At 45.0% G+C, this 20,435-nt stretch overlaps 1 protein-coding gene across 2 annotated transcripts in view; it reads right to left on the reverse strand.

Moving 5' to 3' along the window:
* Positions 1-20,435, reverse strand: part of ATP7B (ATPase copper transporting beta) — a 1,159,214-nt gene that overhangs the window by 473,725 nt on the left and 665,054 nt on the right. For both annotated transcript variants that reach the window (XM_069640108.1, XM_069640109.1), the window contains exon 9: positions 751-842. In XM_069640108.1, the coding sequence (XP_069496209.1) occupies positions 751-842 (92 nt within the window). The remainder of the gene's footprint in view (positions 1-750; positions 843-20,435) is intronic.

Here is a 20,435-nt window from a genome sequence, read left to right on the forward strand (position 1 = left end):
CGGGCTGTGCCTGTTTCAGCCTTATGATTGGGATCACTGCTGGTTTAGTAGTCTTGTGGGCCAGGGTAGGCAGTTTAGCCACTGCTCAGCCCTGAATCCCTGCAGAGCAGCAGTCATTTAGTCACAGACATGCAAGGAATATAATATAAGAAGGGCATCAGGAAGCGCTAGTGCCATGCCACCTGTCCCATGTTTATGTGAGCATAGGGCTCATGAATGCTGCTTACACTGCATTGCCTTCAACCGTCGTGATACCATCCGGTCTCTCGTCCCTCTTCCAACTTAGGTGGCAGGTGCTCATTCCAGAAGAAGGGTTGACAATGCTGCATTCTTCTTTAGACACATAATAAAGGGGTTGGAATGGAACTGTGTGCAGCAGCAAGTGTGCAGTGAAAGACTCTGGCTGTACGGGACAATGTAAATCAAGCAGGTGTCAGAAACGATATCTCAATTTTGGATGATGGCAAACCTGGAAATGACTTTATGCGCCTCCAATGCACATGCCATATTAAAGGGGGGCCGGAGGGTGTGTGTGTGTGTGCGTGCGCTAGTCGACCCGGGTGAATCAGTACATGCAAGCTGTCCAGTTCTTTTCTAGCATATGTGCAAGAAAACAAAACTTTGTGAATAAGCCCCACAACATGTAACGTAAGCCCCATTTTCACACACCATGAATTTTAGATGAACTGCGTTGTTTCAGCTGTAGGATACATACATCTATCAATTGACTAACATTCACAGAACAAATACCTAATAATCAAGTGGTCCCGCCCCATCGTCACAACGGTGGCTTCTGTGGCTTGCAGCGACATGAGTTTTGCCAGCGCTTCAGAGGTTTTGCTCTATGAAATAACAGATACAGTAATTAAGAAAGATCTACTCACATGGAATGAAACAGACAACAGACAAACCTTGCACAAATATCAGAGCGCACAGAGCCAGTGCATCACTGTGTCAAGATGATTCACGCTGGAATAAAGAATCTGAATATGCATATTCATGTCTGCAGGTCACCTATTCTGTGTTCAAAAGTTCATGATTCTGTCCCGTGTCTTCACTGACAGGCCATATTGTTACAGTGTAATTCCTTATTTTAAAAAACTGAGATTTCTTGAGCAAGACATCCCAAAAATAGGGAGTAAAAAAACAACCAACCAAAAATTGCAAACAATTGCCACAGAAGTCTACACCCTGCATCCACCCACACATTTTCGCTGATATTTTCTGATCAATGGTTCCAGTCGACTCATTTATAACCAGAACTAAGCCCATTGTCTGTAGTAAGCGAACAATGCTTTCTTTTGGTATATAAATGTGCTTTTCTATGAGCAGGAGCTATTTTGCTAGGTACTGTAGCAGATCTTGAAGTCTTGAATTGGTTTATGAGCTTATATTTCTCTATTTATTTAGACTTTTGCAACACACCACATTCCCAAGGGCCTCCGAGCACACATAGAGACGGACAGAACCAACATATGAGACAGGTTGGAAAAGGGCATTAGAATTCAGGTCAGTCAGGGGAGAGAGATCGATTAAACACTGAACTCAGTCAGAGGGAGGTTGAAAAGGTAGGTCTTCAGCCTTTTCTTAAATTGCCATTTCTGTGGTTCTGAGGATGTTAGGGAGGGCATTCCAGGCCGTGGGCCCTTGTACATCAAAGCTGCAGTCCCTGGCCTTTACCAACCTAAACCTAGGCTGCACAAGTCTGAACTGATCCTTGGATCTGAGAGTGCGTGAAGGTACATAGGGCTTTAAGCGGTGCATGAGACATTTTGGGGCTGTATTGCGCACGCACTTAAGAGTGAGTGTAAGAATATGTGTGGCTATGTTTCACGGGGAGCCAGTGCAGATCCCGTCTGGAAGCTGTTATGTGAGCAGGTTTGGATAGGCCAGAAATGGCACAAACAGCTCCATTCTGAGCGAACTGCAGTGCAGAGAAGTTGGACTGAGAACATCCGCTCAGGTGACTGTTCAAATAGTCGAGGCGGGAATTGACAAGGGCAGAAGCCAAGATGGACGCATTATTGTGCAACACAATTGGCTGAATATTGCAAAGCAGTTTATTGATTAGGCCGCAAGAGGATCGAATCTGGGAGACGTGCTGGTTCATTGTCAATTCTGCATCGAGTGTGACTCAGAGGGTCTTCACTTTCTTGGCCACAGGGATAACAGTATCAAAGATGGTAAAACTGCTGTACTCCAAAGGTAGAGTTTTAATTTTAGGGCCAGAGGCTACAATAAGTAGTTCAGTCCTTTTAGTGTTGAGGACCAAGGAGTTAATTGCCATCCAGTTGTGGGTAGCAGAATAAATGGTGTTGAGATTCAGTATGTCCAAGGCATAAAGGCTAGAGAGTTTCACGACGACCTGAGTGTCGGTAGCATAATTAGTATAAAGGACACCCAGGCCGTCTAGAAGTCTCCAAAAGGGATAATATAGACGCTAAACAAAGAGGGCGAGATACAGGACCCTTGAGGGACGCCACATGTAATAGGTGCTGATCTGCAACAGATATCGCCGGTGGCTACTCTAGCAATATGTGGGCCAAGAAAGGAGGCAACCCATTGCAAAGCCAACCTAGAGCAGCCTTCTATGGATTGCAATCTGTCCAAGCATGATCCACCAGCTCCAAAGCAGCAGATAAGTCGAGAAGCATTAAGAGCCATGGATGACTGTGATCAACAATATTCGACAAATATGCTTTAAGGTCCAGCATGGCTGTCTCAGTACCATGTCTGGCTCTGAAACCTGACTGGCTTATTCCAAGAATATTGATCTGTTCAATGAAACTCTGGAATTGTAAATATGCAACCTTTTCCAGAATTTTAAGAAGAAACAGGACATTGTTTATGGGACGATAATTGTCTACAGACCTGGGATCAAGATTATCTTTATTCAAAGGCGGGTGTGATCCATGCCTCCTTAAGAAAGAGCGGCACAGATCACTCGGGAAATGGAAGGTTCATCAATTTTGTCACCCAAGGACACAGAAACTCAATACACCCAATAAAGAGTCCTGATGGACAAACATCCATCCTGCATGAGGGGGGTTTCCTGCTCGTGACAATCTGGGAGATAACAGTTTCAGTACTGAAATGTAGGTTTGTTAGATTCTGGGGGGATTTAGGGTCAGGAGGTGTTATGCTCCCCTGATCTCTGCAGAGGCGTACGGGCACGGTTGCAGCCCTCCCGAGGGTGAGGTCGCTCGGGTCCAACTTTGCCCTCTGCGCTTATGTGGTGACAGGTGGTAATAGGTGATGCTGCTAGGGACTGCTCCTGTGTGGAGAATAGAGAGTGCGAGTATGCCAGCTTGTGCGCCTGATCCCCTTCTAGACCTCTTCTCCCAAACCGTGGTACTCGTGGAATTCACTGTCCCTGGTAAACTCACCTGTTGATTAGTTTTGGTGTGCACTCCGTCCTGCTGCTTCTGGTAGAGCACTTGTATGATCTGGACCGAGTTCCTTCACTGGTCCCTTGCACGTGGTAGTCCAGTCCTGCTTCGACTAAGCTACTATACTTAAGGAGAGTGTTCCTGTTTGCTTTTGTCTTTTCTCGTCTGTTTTTGATGTATTGGAAAGTTTGTTGTCTTGTATTGCTGTCCGTTCCACTTTTGATGTTTGCTCTTTTGCTTTCTTCCCTTGCAGGTGATGTTGCCGGCCGACAGAAGCAGCGGAGCTCGAGGCGACAGCCGGAGAGAATGTCTTTCTACTTCTGCACAGGGTCCGAGTTCGTGGATGTGGAGTGCAGTGCTGCGGCGTCGGGATCAAGATCACTGGATGTCAGGAGATGAGTCTGCAGATGAAGCGATAAAGCACCGGTTTCCTGGAGGTGAGTATGCAGGAGAACGCCTGATTAGGTAAGTAAACTGGTCCAAGCGGCGGTGAGCATCACGTTGCACGTGAGTGCACAGTAACGCGAAGCACCAGCCTTAAGGATGGAGCAGCTTATATAGCTGAGCTTCTGAAGCCACTCCGACCTGGTTCAGCCTGCCTGCCACACCCTGCCACACCCGATGAGTCAGTACATGAAGACCAGGCCTAGGGAGCCACACCCGATGAGTCAGCACATGAGGATGTTCTCTGGAATAAAGGCTTTCTGGTAAATTCTGGTAAAATAAAAGCACTCCTGCACTGAAATAAAGTAAAAGCACTCCTGCACTGAAATAAAGTGTTCCTGCTCACATCTCTATATGAGCCTGGCGCCAAAGGCGCCAGGACTGAGTCCAGCCAGGGCCCCTGTGTTTATAGGTCCCAAAGGGACATAAGTGAGTCAAGTGACCCATTGCCCCCATCACTAGATGGTGTGGTTTTTGTGTTCTGGGGCCTCTGCCCATGACAGAAGGGTTGATCCAAAAATCCCTCTCTATTTAGCGTGAGTTCCTGGTATTCTGGATGGAGCTTTGGTGGGAGGAAACTTTTCAGCAAAAGACTTGTGAATTTTCTGATACCAGTACCAATACTGGTTCGACCGTGATTGATTTATTTATTTGCATTTTTACAAAGCGCTACATGCCCAAAGGCCTCAGAGCGAACACATAGAGACAGACAAGATGGGCATGGGTGACAAGTAGAGAAGTAAAATAGCAAACCGATCAGTCAGCCGATTTTACCAAAGCAGTGGAGTGATGAAAGGCTTTCCTTTAAATTCCTTCAAGATGGCAAACAGCTCCTTCGAGCCGGATTTAGATGGTGTGATCCTGGCGTTATAAAGAGAATATTTAGCTTGTATAATATCATCCTTGAACTGTTTAACTAAAAGTCTGTAAGCGGCCAAGATTGTGGGCAAAGGATTTTTACACCAGTCACGTTCTGCTGACCTCTTCTGGTGTCTAAGGTGGAGAATGGAGTCATTAAACTAGCACTTGTTCAGTGTCTCAGACTTTACACAACAATTTATCATGGGTGCTAGGGAATTAATAGCCCCCTCCAGAGTAACTGTGAGGTGACAAGCTAATTCATCGCCCTCCTTATAGTTATCCAAAGAACCAAGCTTACATCTTAGCATGGGTGACAACTTTGCAGGAGTGATGTTCTTCCAATTCCTGGTTTTAATGACTAATCTAGGACTAATCTTGACAGAGATACAGGGCTATTCACGCAAAAAGTAAGCAGATGGTGATCGGACCAGATACAGGGATTAGCAGCAAGGTTAGAAACCGTGTGATGGTGCAAGAGAATCCAATCAAGGGTATGCCCTTCAAAATGTGTCGGTCCAGTCACCCACTGTAAGAACCCAGTAGCAGCAAGAGCACCCAATAGGGACAGAGTGACATTATCTGATGAAAATTCAGCCAAGTGATTAAAATCACCCATCACTAGGACTGGAGTGTTAACCTTGGTAATTTTATTCAGAAGGCTTATCAGCTGTTCCTTGAAGAGGGGAGGAACCATTGGGGGTCTATAAAGTATAGATATCGATATATTGTCTGTGATTTTCATATTATACTATATAGACTATAAGACTCTCACAATCACCCAGTGCCTCGTGAGACACTGAATGGCTGAGCTACCCCACCTCCCCGGCCGACTTTACGGTCAGCCCGAAAGAATTGGTATTTGTTAGGAATTGCTAGGGTGGCATCCGAAGGGGGTTGTCTCGTTAAGCCAGGACTCAGTGACTGTCAAAAGGTCAGGACTTGAGGCTGTGAGGAGATCCTCTCCACTCCATGTTGCCTAAGCTAGCGAGTATTAAGGAGGGCAAGGTGAAGCAGAGGGTCACCAGCTGGATCGAGTACAGAGTTTTCCTCTATGAAGGCAGAGTGAGAGTTTTTTACAGCACTATTGTCATTAATTTGGCAAGCATTGGTATGCGGTAGGATCGGCATCTGTGCGCGAGCAGCGGGGTCAGTAGCCACAAAACTCATGGCCTCGGAGTCAGCTGGCTCTAATAGACAGGTCATCCAGTCCATCCATGTTTAATGTATTTTCATAGTGGCGTGAGATCGTTCAGAGAGGGAGGGCAACCAGTGTGGTCAGACGATGGGTCCCCGTGTATATTGTCATATTCTAACGCCCCAAGTCTGACTTTACAATTCCTCTGGATACTCATTATTAAGCCGGTTTGGGACATCACAAGACTGTCGCGAGCAAATTGAGAAGTACCAGACTATGGGCCTCATTACGACCCTGGCGCTAAGTGGTTAACGGCGCCGTAACAGGCTGCGACGCCGTTAACCACTTAGCACCTTACTACGAGGTCCCTTTGCGGGACCAGACCTGAACGGCTGGTCTAGACCAGCCGTTGAAGTAGGGACCTGCAAAAGGACTCTCGAGGTAAGTACTGTACCGCAATTTGCGGTACCGTACTTACCGCCTTCCCCAGTCCCATTAAGCCCTATGGGGCAAAAATGGGAATGGGGAAGGGCCAATGTTCAATGGGGAATTACCACCCCGCCAACCTTGGAATGGGGTGGTAATTCCCCATTGAACATTGGTGGACTCGTTACAATACCGGCACCAACCATGGTGCTAATAGCGCCATGGTTTAGCGCCGGTGTTGTAATGAGGGCCTATCTGCACTTACAATGATATGAGAGGAGCAGCGCTTAGGTCCAGCTAACGGCACTGCACACAGGCACCTAACACGAACCGGCACAAACCGGCACCGACACACCGACACACCTGACAACGTCAAAAAAGGGGGAGGGACTAGAGGGCTTATGGAAGCTGTAGTGCACAGGGGGCAAATACAAACCAAATCTTATCTAAATGGATTAGCAGTTTGGAATTAATAAAATGAATGAAAATCAAATGGAAAGCACCTAAAGTGAATTCTAAAAGGTAGTGCAACTCATACAATTTTATAAAAGGTGGCACAATCTAAAAAGCTCGGCTAATATACTGAAGGTTCAACGTAGCAGCAGATGAATAAAATGGATCCTAAACGCTAGTGCAACTCATACAATTTTATAAAAGGTGGCGCAGTCTAAAAACGCTCAACTAATATACTAAAGGTTCAAAGTAGCAGCAGATGAATAAAATGAATAGGCAGAATGGAGCGTAGCAAAGAAACGTTCCACATAATGAAATGCAGTAAAATAAATAGCGTTCTAACTCCAAACCTTTAAAACATTTGGCGTTTTACCTAATGTACTTGAACAAAATGCACCCTTTACACTGATTTGCAAAGAATCGCAGTGGTTGGGGAGGGGGAAATTCCCATCAAACTCCCTTGAGTGATGATAGCTCACTAAATACACGTGCTCACAAAGTGGCTTACCTTGCTAGCCAGTTCCGTACATGGAGAAAATATATGCATGAAAAAAACAATTCCAACACTTAGAGGAAAGTAATGTGTATGTGTGTGTGCCCCTGACAGTGAGGCAAAACAGCCACTCTAAGATGCTCAACAACCACCGATGGGTTTATTTGGTTTGCGACTCACTAGTGTGAAGAAGGAGACAAAGCTATGGAGGCTGTTATTAGGAATAACATCCATGATATGGTAAGTTATGCCTACATCTCTACTAGGGTTTTAATAAGCAGTGATATGTTACAGTTAATCCTTTGAAAGGTGTTGCAAAAGTGGTGTAAAAAGGGTTAAAACAATCTAGCCACTCTACGTTGGAGCAGAAGATATGCAGTTCCAGGGATAATCGGAATTAGCACATTCAGAGGTTTTCTGATTCACAGGAGCAGCTATCGATTCCAGACACGCCTGCTTGGTAACACATATGCACTTTAGAAATACAGTCAAAAATCAAGTATTCTGGAGCAGCAGAGAAGACTGGTTGTGCAAATGGCGACCTTTAGTCAATCGGACACAAGAGGTAAGCCACCAGCTTTCCAACAGTACTCCCGACTGCTATGAAGGGAGATCTAATTGGACTATTCTGTAGAATAGAACAATGTGGCTGGCTACAAATTAGCATATGCAGCAACCCGGCTTCGCCACAAGAGGCCCTGCGTGCTACGCAAACAAACCAGCAAACTAAGAGTAGAAAATATTGAGTGGACCAACAAAAGGTTAATTTAATTAAAATCAACACCTTACAATAAGCACTAATATAGAGCCGAATGCAACAACCCCCTACACTGTCCTGGGGCACTCCATCATTGGTAGATAAGTCAAGCTTTTTTAAGCAGCCACAAGGTGGAAGATAGCACTCCACAAAATGCCCAACTCAATACATGCGAGCGCCACTCAATTCATGAAAAGGGCCCTAAAGCCCGAAGAAGACCTGTAAATATAAGCCGGTGAACTGACTGTACATCAGTGTGCAGCCCTGAATTCCCTCTAACAGGACAAGGTAAACTACAAGCCAGGTTTAGCAGGGTATACAAGGCTGGGCCATAGAGATTAGATCCTAGAAGAACCCAGCCTCAGGGGCGAGTGAATTATTACGAATGTGAAGACTGATGAATAAATAAGAGAGAGCGAGAAGGATGCATGAATGAATAATTATGAAGATTGATGAATGCGTAAGGTTACTGTGCTTGAGGGATGAGAGAACGATTCCGAAGACTAACAAATTAATTCAAGTTTAAGGGCATATGATAGTGTGAGGATGTCTGGACGGTATTTGTGAAAATACTGTGTAGTGTGACCCAATTTTATTGTTCATATACAAGCTAGTCTCTGACGAGATGTATCGTAATTGCTTAAAAATTGAATTTTAATTCTGTGATATTTGAATGTGTAGAGATATATTTTGATATATTTTGAAAGGCAAAATCTTTCTGTGCAAATTAAATAATAATGTTGATGGAGATGTAAAGAGCTAGATACTATCTTTTTTACTTTAAAAAGTGCGGCTCGAACACCGCATTGTTTTGTTCGGTGTATTTTACACTTGAACTTACTCGAACTACACTTCCCATAAGCACTGTAGTTCTTGATAGTATTTCCCATCCAACGGGCGCGACAGGTCTGTGGTGTACGTGGAGTACACAGAGCCTTGACATCTTGTTTATATATCTATGTTAGTACTGGTGTTTTACTCCTATTGTCTTACAGTTGCACAGTGACTATATGTAGCCTGGGTGGATTGTATATATTAATATGTTTCACTCTTATACTAGAGACACTCTTTTATCACTCAGAAACACAGGTTATGGTACCCTGTTGTTGCGCACTTTAAATAAAATTAAAGGAGCTAAAATTATGCTGCAGAAATCCGCTATTAAACCTGATGCCGTGTTTAGGACTTACAAACTAGCATTTATTAACGCCAGATTAGCAATTAAGAATGTGTCTGCCATAAAAGAAAGTATTATAGATTTTAAAAAATGATATATGTATGCTTACTGAGACTTGGTTTACCCTTTCATGTTTGTCTCATCTCCATTTTTTAGTACCAGATAATTATTTTATAAAATAGGTGAATAGAGATTTACAACGTGGAGGTGGTGTTGCCATTATCTTTAAAGACACTATAGAAATTCAAAATGTCTGCACTTTAAACAGGGATAATGCCTCCCAGATTCTGGCATACTCCCAATGATTCTAATAAAATATTTCTGTGTTATAGATCTCCAGGATCAGCCACTATATTCCTGGATAATATGGATACTCTTTTAGGGGTGGAAGCTAGCACCCAATCCAAAATTCTCATACTGGGAATCGAAATATCTGGTGCAATGCGCCTGATAATAATGATTGTAAACATCTAACTGATATATTGGACTCTCATAATCTTCACATTCTTTCTACTCTTCCTACCCATTTAAGTGGACACTGCCTAGATACAATTTTATCACAAGGGATTACATTACAAGATTTAGATGTTGAACCTATGAGCTGGTCGGACCATTTTATAGTCCGTTTCACCTAGTTTCGGCAAGTGAATATTGCTGGAAGTAATATACTACCTATTTTAGAACATAGTCATCGGAAGAAAGATCTGGACTGTATTTCAGATAATGATCTTTTGAATGGTACCCCCAGTATATGTGAAGGTGAAATAGGGACGGATATGTATATGAGGCTAATGCGACAACTTCAAGTAAATTGTGAGATCATCGCACTAGTTAAACCCTCAAAATGAACATTGAGGATTAGAAATCAGTGGTTTGATGAAAAACCTAAGGCTCATCAAGCAGTTTATACGAAAGCATAAAAAAGTGGCTCATGACCAGAGCCACTGTAGATTATGTAATAGCTAAGCGGGCTTTAAAAATGTATAAAACTGAAATTGTGCAGGCAAAACCATGAAGCCTGCAAAGAAAAATATTTTTAGCAGCCAATAGAACTAAGGAGCTATTTTCAGCTATTAAATCTATTTCTAATCCAAGCTGTATAAATTCCAGTATGCCTCAATCTCAGAAGACAGCAAATGATTTTAATACTTTCTTCCATGGCAAAATTAAACAGATCAGGACTGACAATGATGGGCATTTAAATATGACCTCGTTGTTAAATAAACTAGAGTCAAGAGCAGAGAAAGAGATCTATTCAGTGGAGTTTAACTTTATCTCAATTGGTAAAGAAACTATTGAAAAGCTATTGTTACACCTTAAACCAACCAATTTTGTTTATGATCCAATCCCAGCATATCTGGCAAAACAACATGCCCAGGCTCTGAGTGAACCTATTCAAGCATTTATAAATGCCTCATTGGAGCAGGGCTTTGTACCTGAGGAGTTAAAAAAATCCTATCCAATACCGTTGTTGAAAAAAACAACCCTGGATCCTAAGACCCTGGCTAATTCTCGTCCTATTACAGGATTATTATGGCCAACCAAAATCCTTGAAAAAGTTGTCTCAGCTTCAGGATTATTTGGAAGCCAATAATATCCTAGATGTCCATCAGTTCGGCTTTAGGCCGAGACACGGGACAGAGACTGCCTCAGTAAAAGTCTGGGATGATTTACTTGGAAATGCAGACAAGGGGGACATCAGCATGCTAGTCATTCTAGACCTGTCTGCAGCTTTCGATACTGTGGACTACAACATACTTGGTTCTAGGTTAACATTTTTTGCACATGTATCGCAAAAAGCATTGAAGTGGTTTACTTCTTTTCTTACTAACCGATTTCAACAGGTTAAGACTGGCTAGTATGTATCTGAAAAGCTGGCAGTACCTTGTTGTGTACCGCAGGGCTCATCTTTGTCACTTCTTTTGTTTCATTTGTATATTCTTCCATTGCTAAAAATCTTTGTGGAATTTAATCTTCAGTACCACTCTTAAGCAGACGACACCCAGATTTATGTGAGTTTAAAATAACCAATGGAGGCAACAGAGCGCATTTTACAGTGCGCAGAAAGAATTCGCCTTTGGATGGTTGAAGATAAACTCCAGCTGAATCCTAGTAAGACGGAAATCATTATTTTTGGATCAAAAAACTGATTTGGGAATATTTTTCCCATGTTATCATGTCCAACTCTTTTTTGAATTGCTTCCAAATTCACTGACTCTGAAAAATCTAGGTTGTATATGACAATCCAATTTGGATTGCAATTTACAGGTAAACCAGATTATTAAGTCTGTATATTATTAGATGAAGATTTTGAAACCAATTCTTCCTCTGATGGCTGAGCATGACCGGGCAGTGGTGTTGGGCACTATTGTTAACTCTAGGCTGGACTACTGCAATGCGCTTTTGGTAGGCAGTCCAAAATATCAGCTAAAGCGCCTTGCAGTAGCCCAAAATTCAACGATACGTATGATCTTCTCCTTGCCCTGGAAATCATCAGTTTCTGACTTCCGTAGAAGACTTCACTGGTTACCGGTTGAGAAGCAGATTCAATTCAAACTACTGTGTCTTGTGTTCAGCTGCATTCACAAACTGGAAGAAGTATATTTGTCATCCAAAATTAAGATCTATAAACTTACACAGTGTCTGCGATCTTTAGATCAGGGTTTGCTGATGGATCCCTCATCTAAAACTATCTGGGTTGATAGACTTTTTTCGGTTGGCCAGCCTGCGGGCTTGAAATTCACTTCCTCTTTATCTTTGACAGATTGAATCTATGGCTGTTTTCAGGAAGAAATTGAAAACGTATCTGTTCATATCAATTTGCAAGATCTCACTATATGGTTATGCTATTCTGATTTGATCTGCACCTAGATGCAGCTTGCTGCTTGGTTCCTATGGATATGCGCAATGTAAATTCATAACGGATAAATGCATAAGCATGTTTTTGATAAATGGATTACTGAATAAGCATATAGTGATGGAAACATAAGTGCGAGAATGGGAGAATCAATGGGAATTGAAGGATGAGTGAGTATAAAGGCATCAATGGGAAGGTTACAGCAAGGCTGTGTGCTGACCCCACAGTTTACTGGCTGCGACCAGGATGCTTGAGTATGCACAACACAGACAGCAATGGTATGAGAGTGGTAGCGTACAGGGTGCACGAGTCACAACAGGAGCTCACCTTTCATGCTTCCAAAGTATGAATTCTTGGGCAGATTGAGAGCTGCACTACACAGCTGCTTATTCTTCCAGAAGCCTTATCCTAGGATGTATGCAATTTCTATGATTATTACTGGTTATCTTCATTACTTCCTCGTCACAGTGCTTACCTCTGAAGCCCCGCCTCAATTTCAGGAACCGCTTTTCACTTTCTTTTTTCAGAGGTATAATAACTTCACTTACCCATGAACACCAGTTAACAATATCCAGGGGGGAGAGGAAGGTGATCAGTACAGTGACACGGAAGAGTAGGACTAGGAGCAATGAAGGTTACTGGTAAGCAATCATAGCATTACCTCCACGTCCCTCTTCCTCGTCCCTGTACTTACCTTTGATGTATACCAAAGCAAAGACAACGGAGAGAGAGAAAGAGAGAGAGAGAGAGAGAGAGGTACTAATGAGACACAGAGAGACAGAAATGCAGCACCACCAACACCACCACACCAACCACATCAACAAGCAGCGCCAGCCCAAAGACAAAACCCCAAGGACCAGTCCCAGGGGTCCTGCACGGGAGCCCACATAATCCGAGAAGGAGGCCCAGGCAACAGCCTGAAAATCTGCAGGAACACCCCCTGAACGGCAGCCCAGGAGGTAGCTCTGAGGGGTCAGTAATGCGAGACAGACAACTGTTTGAAGATCTTTCAAAATATGCCATTTTGTTTTTAAAGAGAATATATCAAAATGCCTCACTTGAGGAATTCCCTGCCTATTCTAAAAGCTAAGGTAACACACTCTAACACAGGATAACTGGTCCTCACACCAAAAAACATACATAATAAAAGGATGGCAATTAAACATATTAAAGAATATGCAATTTCCTCAAAGACCTTCTAATGTCCTGGGGGATTTCCCTTCCCCAGGATTCAAAGTCACCTCATGAAAATAAATAGAAGGAAATTGGGCCTCATTCCGAGGTCGACGGTAACCCGGAAACACCGAATCCACAGCCTGACTTCCCGGTTCCACCAGGAAATTACAAGTCCCGGCGGTGCAGGAAGTCAGGCGGCAGATTCAGTAACTCCCCATTCCCGTGGAGCCCCATAGGACTCCATGGGAGTGGGGAGACAAAAGCACCGGCACCGTTAGCAACAGTGCCGGTGCTTCTGTGAAAAGTCTGCCTGCAGGGGCCGTTGCGCCCAGCAGGTCTGACCCTGCCGGGCGCAACAGACCCTGCAGGGAGACTCATAGTGTGGCGGTCTGGAACCAAGGGTGCCGGTGCTCTTTCCGCACCCTTGTTTGTGGACTGCCACACTCGGAATGAGGCCCAATGTCTTAATGTAATTCTTGGTGATTTTTAAGTCAAAACAGAAGTTCATCAACAAAAGGCTCCACTGGTAACAAATCTCTTCTTTGTGTAAAGTCATCCACTTTTCACTTTTAGGAGGAATAGCCACAATGATAATTCTGGCCACAATGCTTCATCACTCCCATAGGTAGATTCACCACAGTTCACAAACGGAACTATCCACACTGTTAATGTTACACTGTTCTTGGTTAACAGATAGGACTTCTTAAATTAGGTTTTTTGATATTCATAAGGGTATGTTTGTCAAGACGCCATCTTGATACTGCTACTTCTACTTCAAAAATGTTTGTTCTACTTGCTTTAGCATGAGAGCAGACACCTCTTGTCTCACAGTATTTCACATTGGCTTTGACAATAGCAACGTAGCATCTACTGACAACCAGATATACCTCTTTAGTTCCAATGCTTTGGACTACTGCCACAGTTACAATAATTTTTAGACAGACTTCGACAATATACTTACTCTTCCTTTGAATAGCTTTCTTCAAAGGAGCAGCCTCTCGGCCTTTCTTGTCTAACTGCCACAGCAAAAATAACCTGGTTTGCCTTCAAGACCCACTTTCCTCTGGTTTCGACCTTCTTGGACGTTACCGGTTAAGTCTGCTTCAGGATGGTCTTTACAAGCAGCCTGTTCCCCTTCCCAAACTTCACCTTTACCTTTCTCCCAGCTATCAGCCCATACAATTACCCAGAAAACTTGGCCACTCTCATAGCTTCAGGTAATACTTGTGCACTTGTACCTTAGGCCTTTTTATTGTTAGTATCTTCACAATGCAGCTGGATTGCTCTACACTCAGAGAAAGGGTCAGCTTCACAGTTAGTATGGGGGCACCTCTTGGCTTTAGGCAATGATTGTTTGCTTCTTCAGTTGTTTATACTCTTGTGAATAAAAGGTTTGTCATTTGTATACAAAGATAAGGTCTTTCAGGAGAAATCATAATTAGGCACAATCAACCACTTTTTGATGAAGTTTTCAAGCTTTAAAAGTGGTTGTGTAATTGTATTCCCATAGAAGCAAAGGATAGAGTTCAGGCCTCCTTGGGAAATCACAATAAAGTACACACAATCATTCATTAAAATAGTTTTCCCACGGTAAGTAAAGATAGTAATTTTGATATTGTCAGCGTTAAGTGTTCTGTAATGCTCTTCGCATCATTCCCTTCTCTTAATTAAGGACAAGCGACCACTCATTGAAAAATGATAGTCTTCGGTTATTGGAACAATCGGTTTAACAGCGTTAGCTTCCTACACGAGCAAGAAGCTTTTTACTTTATCTGTGTGTGTTACATTTCGATTGTTCAAAGGATTTTGAATACAGCGCTCCACTTCTACTTGTTGAAAGTCTTACGCGAGTGGCAAAGGAGCTGGTTACTGTTACCGGCAAAGCTTGCGCAATGCTTTATAACGCTGCGTTTCACTCACCGGCTTCTGAAGCATTTGCTCTGCGGGTCTCACTGCTTCCCTGACTTTAACAACAACTTATACTGCTTCTGGCTCGTTGGGGACCCACACTGTTCTCCTGAACAGGTGACTCCGGTCCAGCCACATGTCTTTGGAGTCTCCTCTGCTTCCAAGAACCCCACTTGACAAGTGCTTCTTGCCTCAGTGCTCGACAAACCAGAAGCTCGGCAACCATGGTAATCAGGCTCACATGGGTAAAACTCTGCACTTCAGAGTTTGGGAGGACAGGATTGAATCAGGCTAAAGAGCCATCAGTGCAAGGTTCCAATCGTCTGCTGGCAATTTCACTTTAAATAATGGGCATTTTTAAAAGTATTATTGATTATGTCTAGCTGGAAAAATATCAAAGGTTTTGATATTATCAACAGTTGTGATAGTGACCATTACCCACTGTCTTTAAAGCGGCTAGGGGAAACTAGCATCAACATTGTTAGTACTTCTGTGTTCCCTGTTTCACTGGAAAAATACACTGAGGCACCTTCTGTGCTGGAGGCTAGAGCTAGCTACAGATTAACTGAAGGAACTAGTGAGATCCAATATGGACAATCTGATGATCTGCCTAAACTCTAGTGCTCTGCATTTGATCTTTGGGTACTTTTATTTCATTTACTCAATCATGCAGGGAATTGTTCAGGCCGGGAGGATAGCTCAGAAGCAAGAACAAAGCAAAACAACACAGGTTCGATCCCCGGCTCTGTGCTTAGAAACCTCTGGGTATTAAGCGCATCATAAATAACCAATTATAATTATAACAAAGGCTTGCAAAAACGACTCCAAGTCATGGCTCTCAGCTGAGTGCAAAAAGAAAAAAAGAGCCTTGTTAGGCTAAAACCAATTAACGTGATCTGACGCTATTAGGCAAAGACAAATGGAATATAAAAAGGAACTAGCTGCTAGAAAAAAGGTGATTGCCAATTGGCACTTGGAAGCCCTGTGCAAGGCAGCCAGTGTCAATGATAGTAAGAGCTTTTTGAAGATCATTCAAAGAACTCAAATACCTGGACTCCTCCGATGCACCAGAAGTGCATGTTAAGGTACATGACTAGGTGGATCACTACACTGCTCTGGGACAGTGCCGGTATAAATATGAGTAATGTTGCCATCATGGATTCTGGCAGTTTTAGCCTGGACCAATTTACCAGAAGGGAAGTCGAATTAGTGATCCACCATCATAAAAACCTGAAGGCACCCAGGGCTTATGAAGTGACGAATTATCTCTTTTGTCCTTGTGTGCAGCTTTCGGTCCCCTTCCCCACACAGGATTTTAAATGATATGCTCTCTACTGGCTCTCTGCGGGAGAGCTGGAAATTGGAAACCACTGTTCCTATTTTCAAAAGGGGGAACAAATCAAACCTACCCTCCTACCGTCCAATTACTCTTCTGGATGGAACCGCCAAACTATTCTCTGGCGTCATCAAGAGAAGATTGGAGGACTGGGCCCTAAATAACAGCATTAGGCCTCATTCCGAGGTTTGCGGTAACCCGCCGGTGCCACCGGCGGGTTGCTGCTGACCAGGAAACACTGAATTTGTCGCCTGACTTCCCGGTGCCACCGGGACATTACAAGTCCCGGCGGCCCAGGAAGTCAGGTGGCAGTTTCGGTAACTCCCCATTCCCGTGGAGTCGGGAGTGGGGAGACGGAAGCACCGGCACCGTTGCTAACTCGTCCACCCAGAGCGCTTCTTTTTCCGAAATTTCACATTTTAAATATAACTAAATATATGGCAAGTGTTAATCCGCTCACTGCAGCGCTTCACAGCCGTGTGGGGGCGTGTTTGCTTTCATCTTTGCCTGAAGTACTTCATCCGAGCACGCTTGTGGCGTTCCCTTCCAACATGGCAACATCTGATGTGCAGCCACTGGAGTGCCCAACCTAATCCACCCTTCAGCACTGACTGGGCCCTGCTCCCTTCATAGGTCCAATCAGGCTAGCCAGCCAGGTGAAAGCTGGCCCCCCACCTAAGGCCCACCCCTAAGGCTCCAGCCTGACCCTAACCAGGCCTAGGACGGCTGGGGGGCCCCCCACGCACTCTTCCCCACCACAAACTATGCTGCAGCCTTCTGGGTACCTCCTGCTCTCCCATGAACTTGGGGCTGAGCACACCTACGAACCTTTGAGCTCCAGTAAGGTTGAACTATTCTTTTGCCCCCTCTCCTAGCAGCCTGATCTATAGCTTGTACACCTCACTTTGCTTATCCTCTTCTCCTTTCTCTTCTCTCTTTGCTGTGTGCTCTGCTAATCGTTTTTGGCTGTGTGTATTGACATACTGCACCCTGATTCTCTGCATTTGTGGCCTTTCATGAAAATCGTTTTTGGATGTGTGTATTGACATCCTGCACTCTAACTTCATTGCATTGTGTTCTGTGCTACTGCTAGGCCACCTGTGATATTATTTCAGGACTGTGCAGTGCAGTCACCTTCTCTCCTTTCAACTTCCCTCCTTCTCCCTGATGACACTTACCATCTCTCCTGTCTTCTCTAACTGCTACTCTATCTCCTATCCCTCCTCTCTCACTAAGTCCGGAATGTAAAGGCACAAAAAAGACATCCTGCGTGCAAACCCTGGCCTTCCCATAGCAGACACGTCAGTGCAACCTCCAAAGCGGTCTTCACAGACATCCTCATCTCTGTCCCCTCTACAGATCTTTGGACTCCTCATCTCATCTCTACTCTCTCCCGTTTCACTTCCTCTACCATTAACGGTGGTACCAAGTGGGAAGTCCTCTTGGCTGGCTTCTCATCCGCACGCTGCATCGTTAATGTCTACCACACTGGCACTATCCTGGTTCAACCCAACCTCCTACTCTTTGACCGGATCCTGCCATCCCTCATTAACTTCCTTCCTTCTGCTGCCTTGCCCCTCACCACTCTCACTGTCCCTCCTTCCATGACAGTGACCGGAGTGCCACACCCCTGTACTCCTCCTCAGAAAACCTTCAAAGGCAGAGACCACCTCTACCTGGCAACTCTTAACACCCGCTCTGCCAACCAACACTCTGCTAACATCTAACTCCTTCTTGAAGGCACAGACCTCGACGTTCTCACTCTCACCGAGACTTGGTTCAATGCCAGCTCAGTCACTGCTATTGACTCCCTCCACCCTGTCTGCTTCAAGATCATTTTCCAAGCCTCGACCTCAACGTGCCGGTGGTGGGGTCACCTTAATCTATCCTGACTGGGTTCCTTCTTCCATCATACCCACCCAACTCTATACTTCCTTCGAGAGCCTTGTCAGAAAGTTGGTCATCTCTCCCTCCTCCACTCTGACCATTGCTACCATCTACCGGCGTCCTGGAGCTACTAGCCTGTTCATCTCGAAATGGGCTAATTTCTACTCCTCCTTACTTTCATCTACTTCCAACCTCCTCCTCTTTGGTGACTTCAACATCAAATTGGACGCCTCTGCCTCAGCATCCACTCTGTTCATTGACCTCTGCACCTCCCTCTCCATCCTCCCCTCCGGTCCAACCCACTCGGCTGGACACACCCTGGAAGACATCATCCACTCCTACCTCTCGCTCGCTCCCCCTCTGGTCACCCCTCTCTCCTGCTCATACCATGCTCTCGTTTCCTCCCACTTGGGTCCCTTCGGCCGCCCTACCACACCCACAAAAGCCCTGCCAACCTCATTCTCAAACATTTGCCTGAAGAAACGAGTGTCAGCTGCTACCTTTGCCTCTACCTTCATCCCCCATCCCTATTCCCCCTACCTCAGACTCCACTACAGACTCTGCTCTCAGCAACCTTCACTCAGCAATCACCAATACCCTTGACATACTTGCCCCAGTCATGAAGATCTGCCTGAAACCTGCCTCTAAGTGTAACACATGGTATGACTCCGAACTTGCAGCCCTGAAACGAAAGTGCAGAGCAGTGGAACGCAAGTGGCAAACCTCAGGTTCATCCTCTGACAAACTGGCCTGCCGCCTGCTCCAAGGGCAATACAGACTCGCCATCCATGCCAAGAAAAGGGCCCTGAATAGGCACGGGTATCAGGTGCATCCAATAACACGGCAGAACTTGCAATGCACTGGCCACACACACACTTTGCAACCAAACCTCAGGACATCCTGAACGCCCTTGTCGCTCACCACCCAACCCAACCCACACCCCCTTGCCTCTCTTGGTCACTCCCCATCCTCCCTCCTCCTTCTCCTCCTTCATCCCTGAAGAAGTTACCGAAGTTGTCTGCTCTATGAAGGCTTCTTCCAAACAGGTTCCCCCCTGCTTGTCCAGAACTTTCAAGGACAACATTGGCTCTCTTGCCCCCGCACTCGCTGTTTTCTGCAACCACTCTTTCGCCACTGGCTCTTTCCCCTCCTCCCTCAAGCATCCCTTGTGCACCCACTACTGAAAAAACCTTCAGCAGACCCTGCCTGTCCATCCAACTTCCGCCCTATTTCAATCGCCCCTTTCCTGGGGAAACTGCTGGAGAAGTTGGTCTTGGCCCAACTCATCTCACACACTGAACTTGTCGGTGGTCTCCACGATCATCAATCTGGATTCCGAGCATCCAGAGGCACGGAAGCTGCTCGTCTGAACAACCGCGAAGAACTGCTCGCGTCCCTGGTCTCCAACTCCCCAGCTATCCTCATTCTACTTGATCTCTCTTCTGCCTTTGACACTGTCAACCATTCCATTCTCATACAAAGGCTCCATGATACCCTTGGTATCTTGGAGCAGGCACAGGAATGGCTGACCTCCTTCCTAACTAACAGCTCTTCCCATTGCATCCTGGGAACCTTCTCCTGTCCTACTTCCTTCTCCTCCTGTGGTGTCCCGCAAGGATCTATCTTATCCGCCTGGTTCTTTAACATCTACCTTGCTCAGCTGGCACGCCTCATCTCCTCCTTTTCCCACCAACTTTCAGTGTTATGCAAATGACACGCAACTCCTTTTCAGACTTCCTGGTGACTCACTTGCACCTTCCTTCATCCCTGACTGTGTCTGCCATCCAAGCTTGGTGCTCTTCCAATGATCTTGGCCTTAATGCCAGCAAAACCGAGATCCTTCCAATTGGGACCCATGCTCCCTTCCTCTTCCGTTCTCTCTGGCCTCCCACCTGGGGCTCTCCCCCTGCTCCTTCTTCTGAAGCCAGAAACCTTGGAGTCATCTTTGACTCCTCTCGCCTTCCTCCCTCACACTCAGGACATTGCCAAGAAGTCCCACTTCCAACTCTTCCTTCTAAAAGGGATTCTCCCTTTTCTCACCTTCCCACAGAAGCTCAATGTTTCCCGAGCCCTGGTTCTCTCTAGGCTTCACTACTGCAACAGCCTCCTCCTCAATCTACCTTCTTCCACTTTGCA

This window comes from Ambystoma mexicanum, chromosome 7q (genome assembly GCF_040938575.1).
Source record: "Ambystoma mexicanum isolate Mex_15411 chromosome 7q, UKY_AmexF1_1, whole genome shotgun sequence".
Classification (NCBI taxonomy): Eukaryota; Metazoa; Chordata; class Amphibia; order Caudata; family Ambystomatidae; genus Ambystoma; species Ambystoma mexicanum.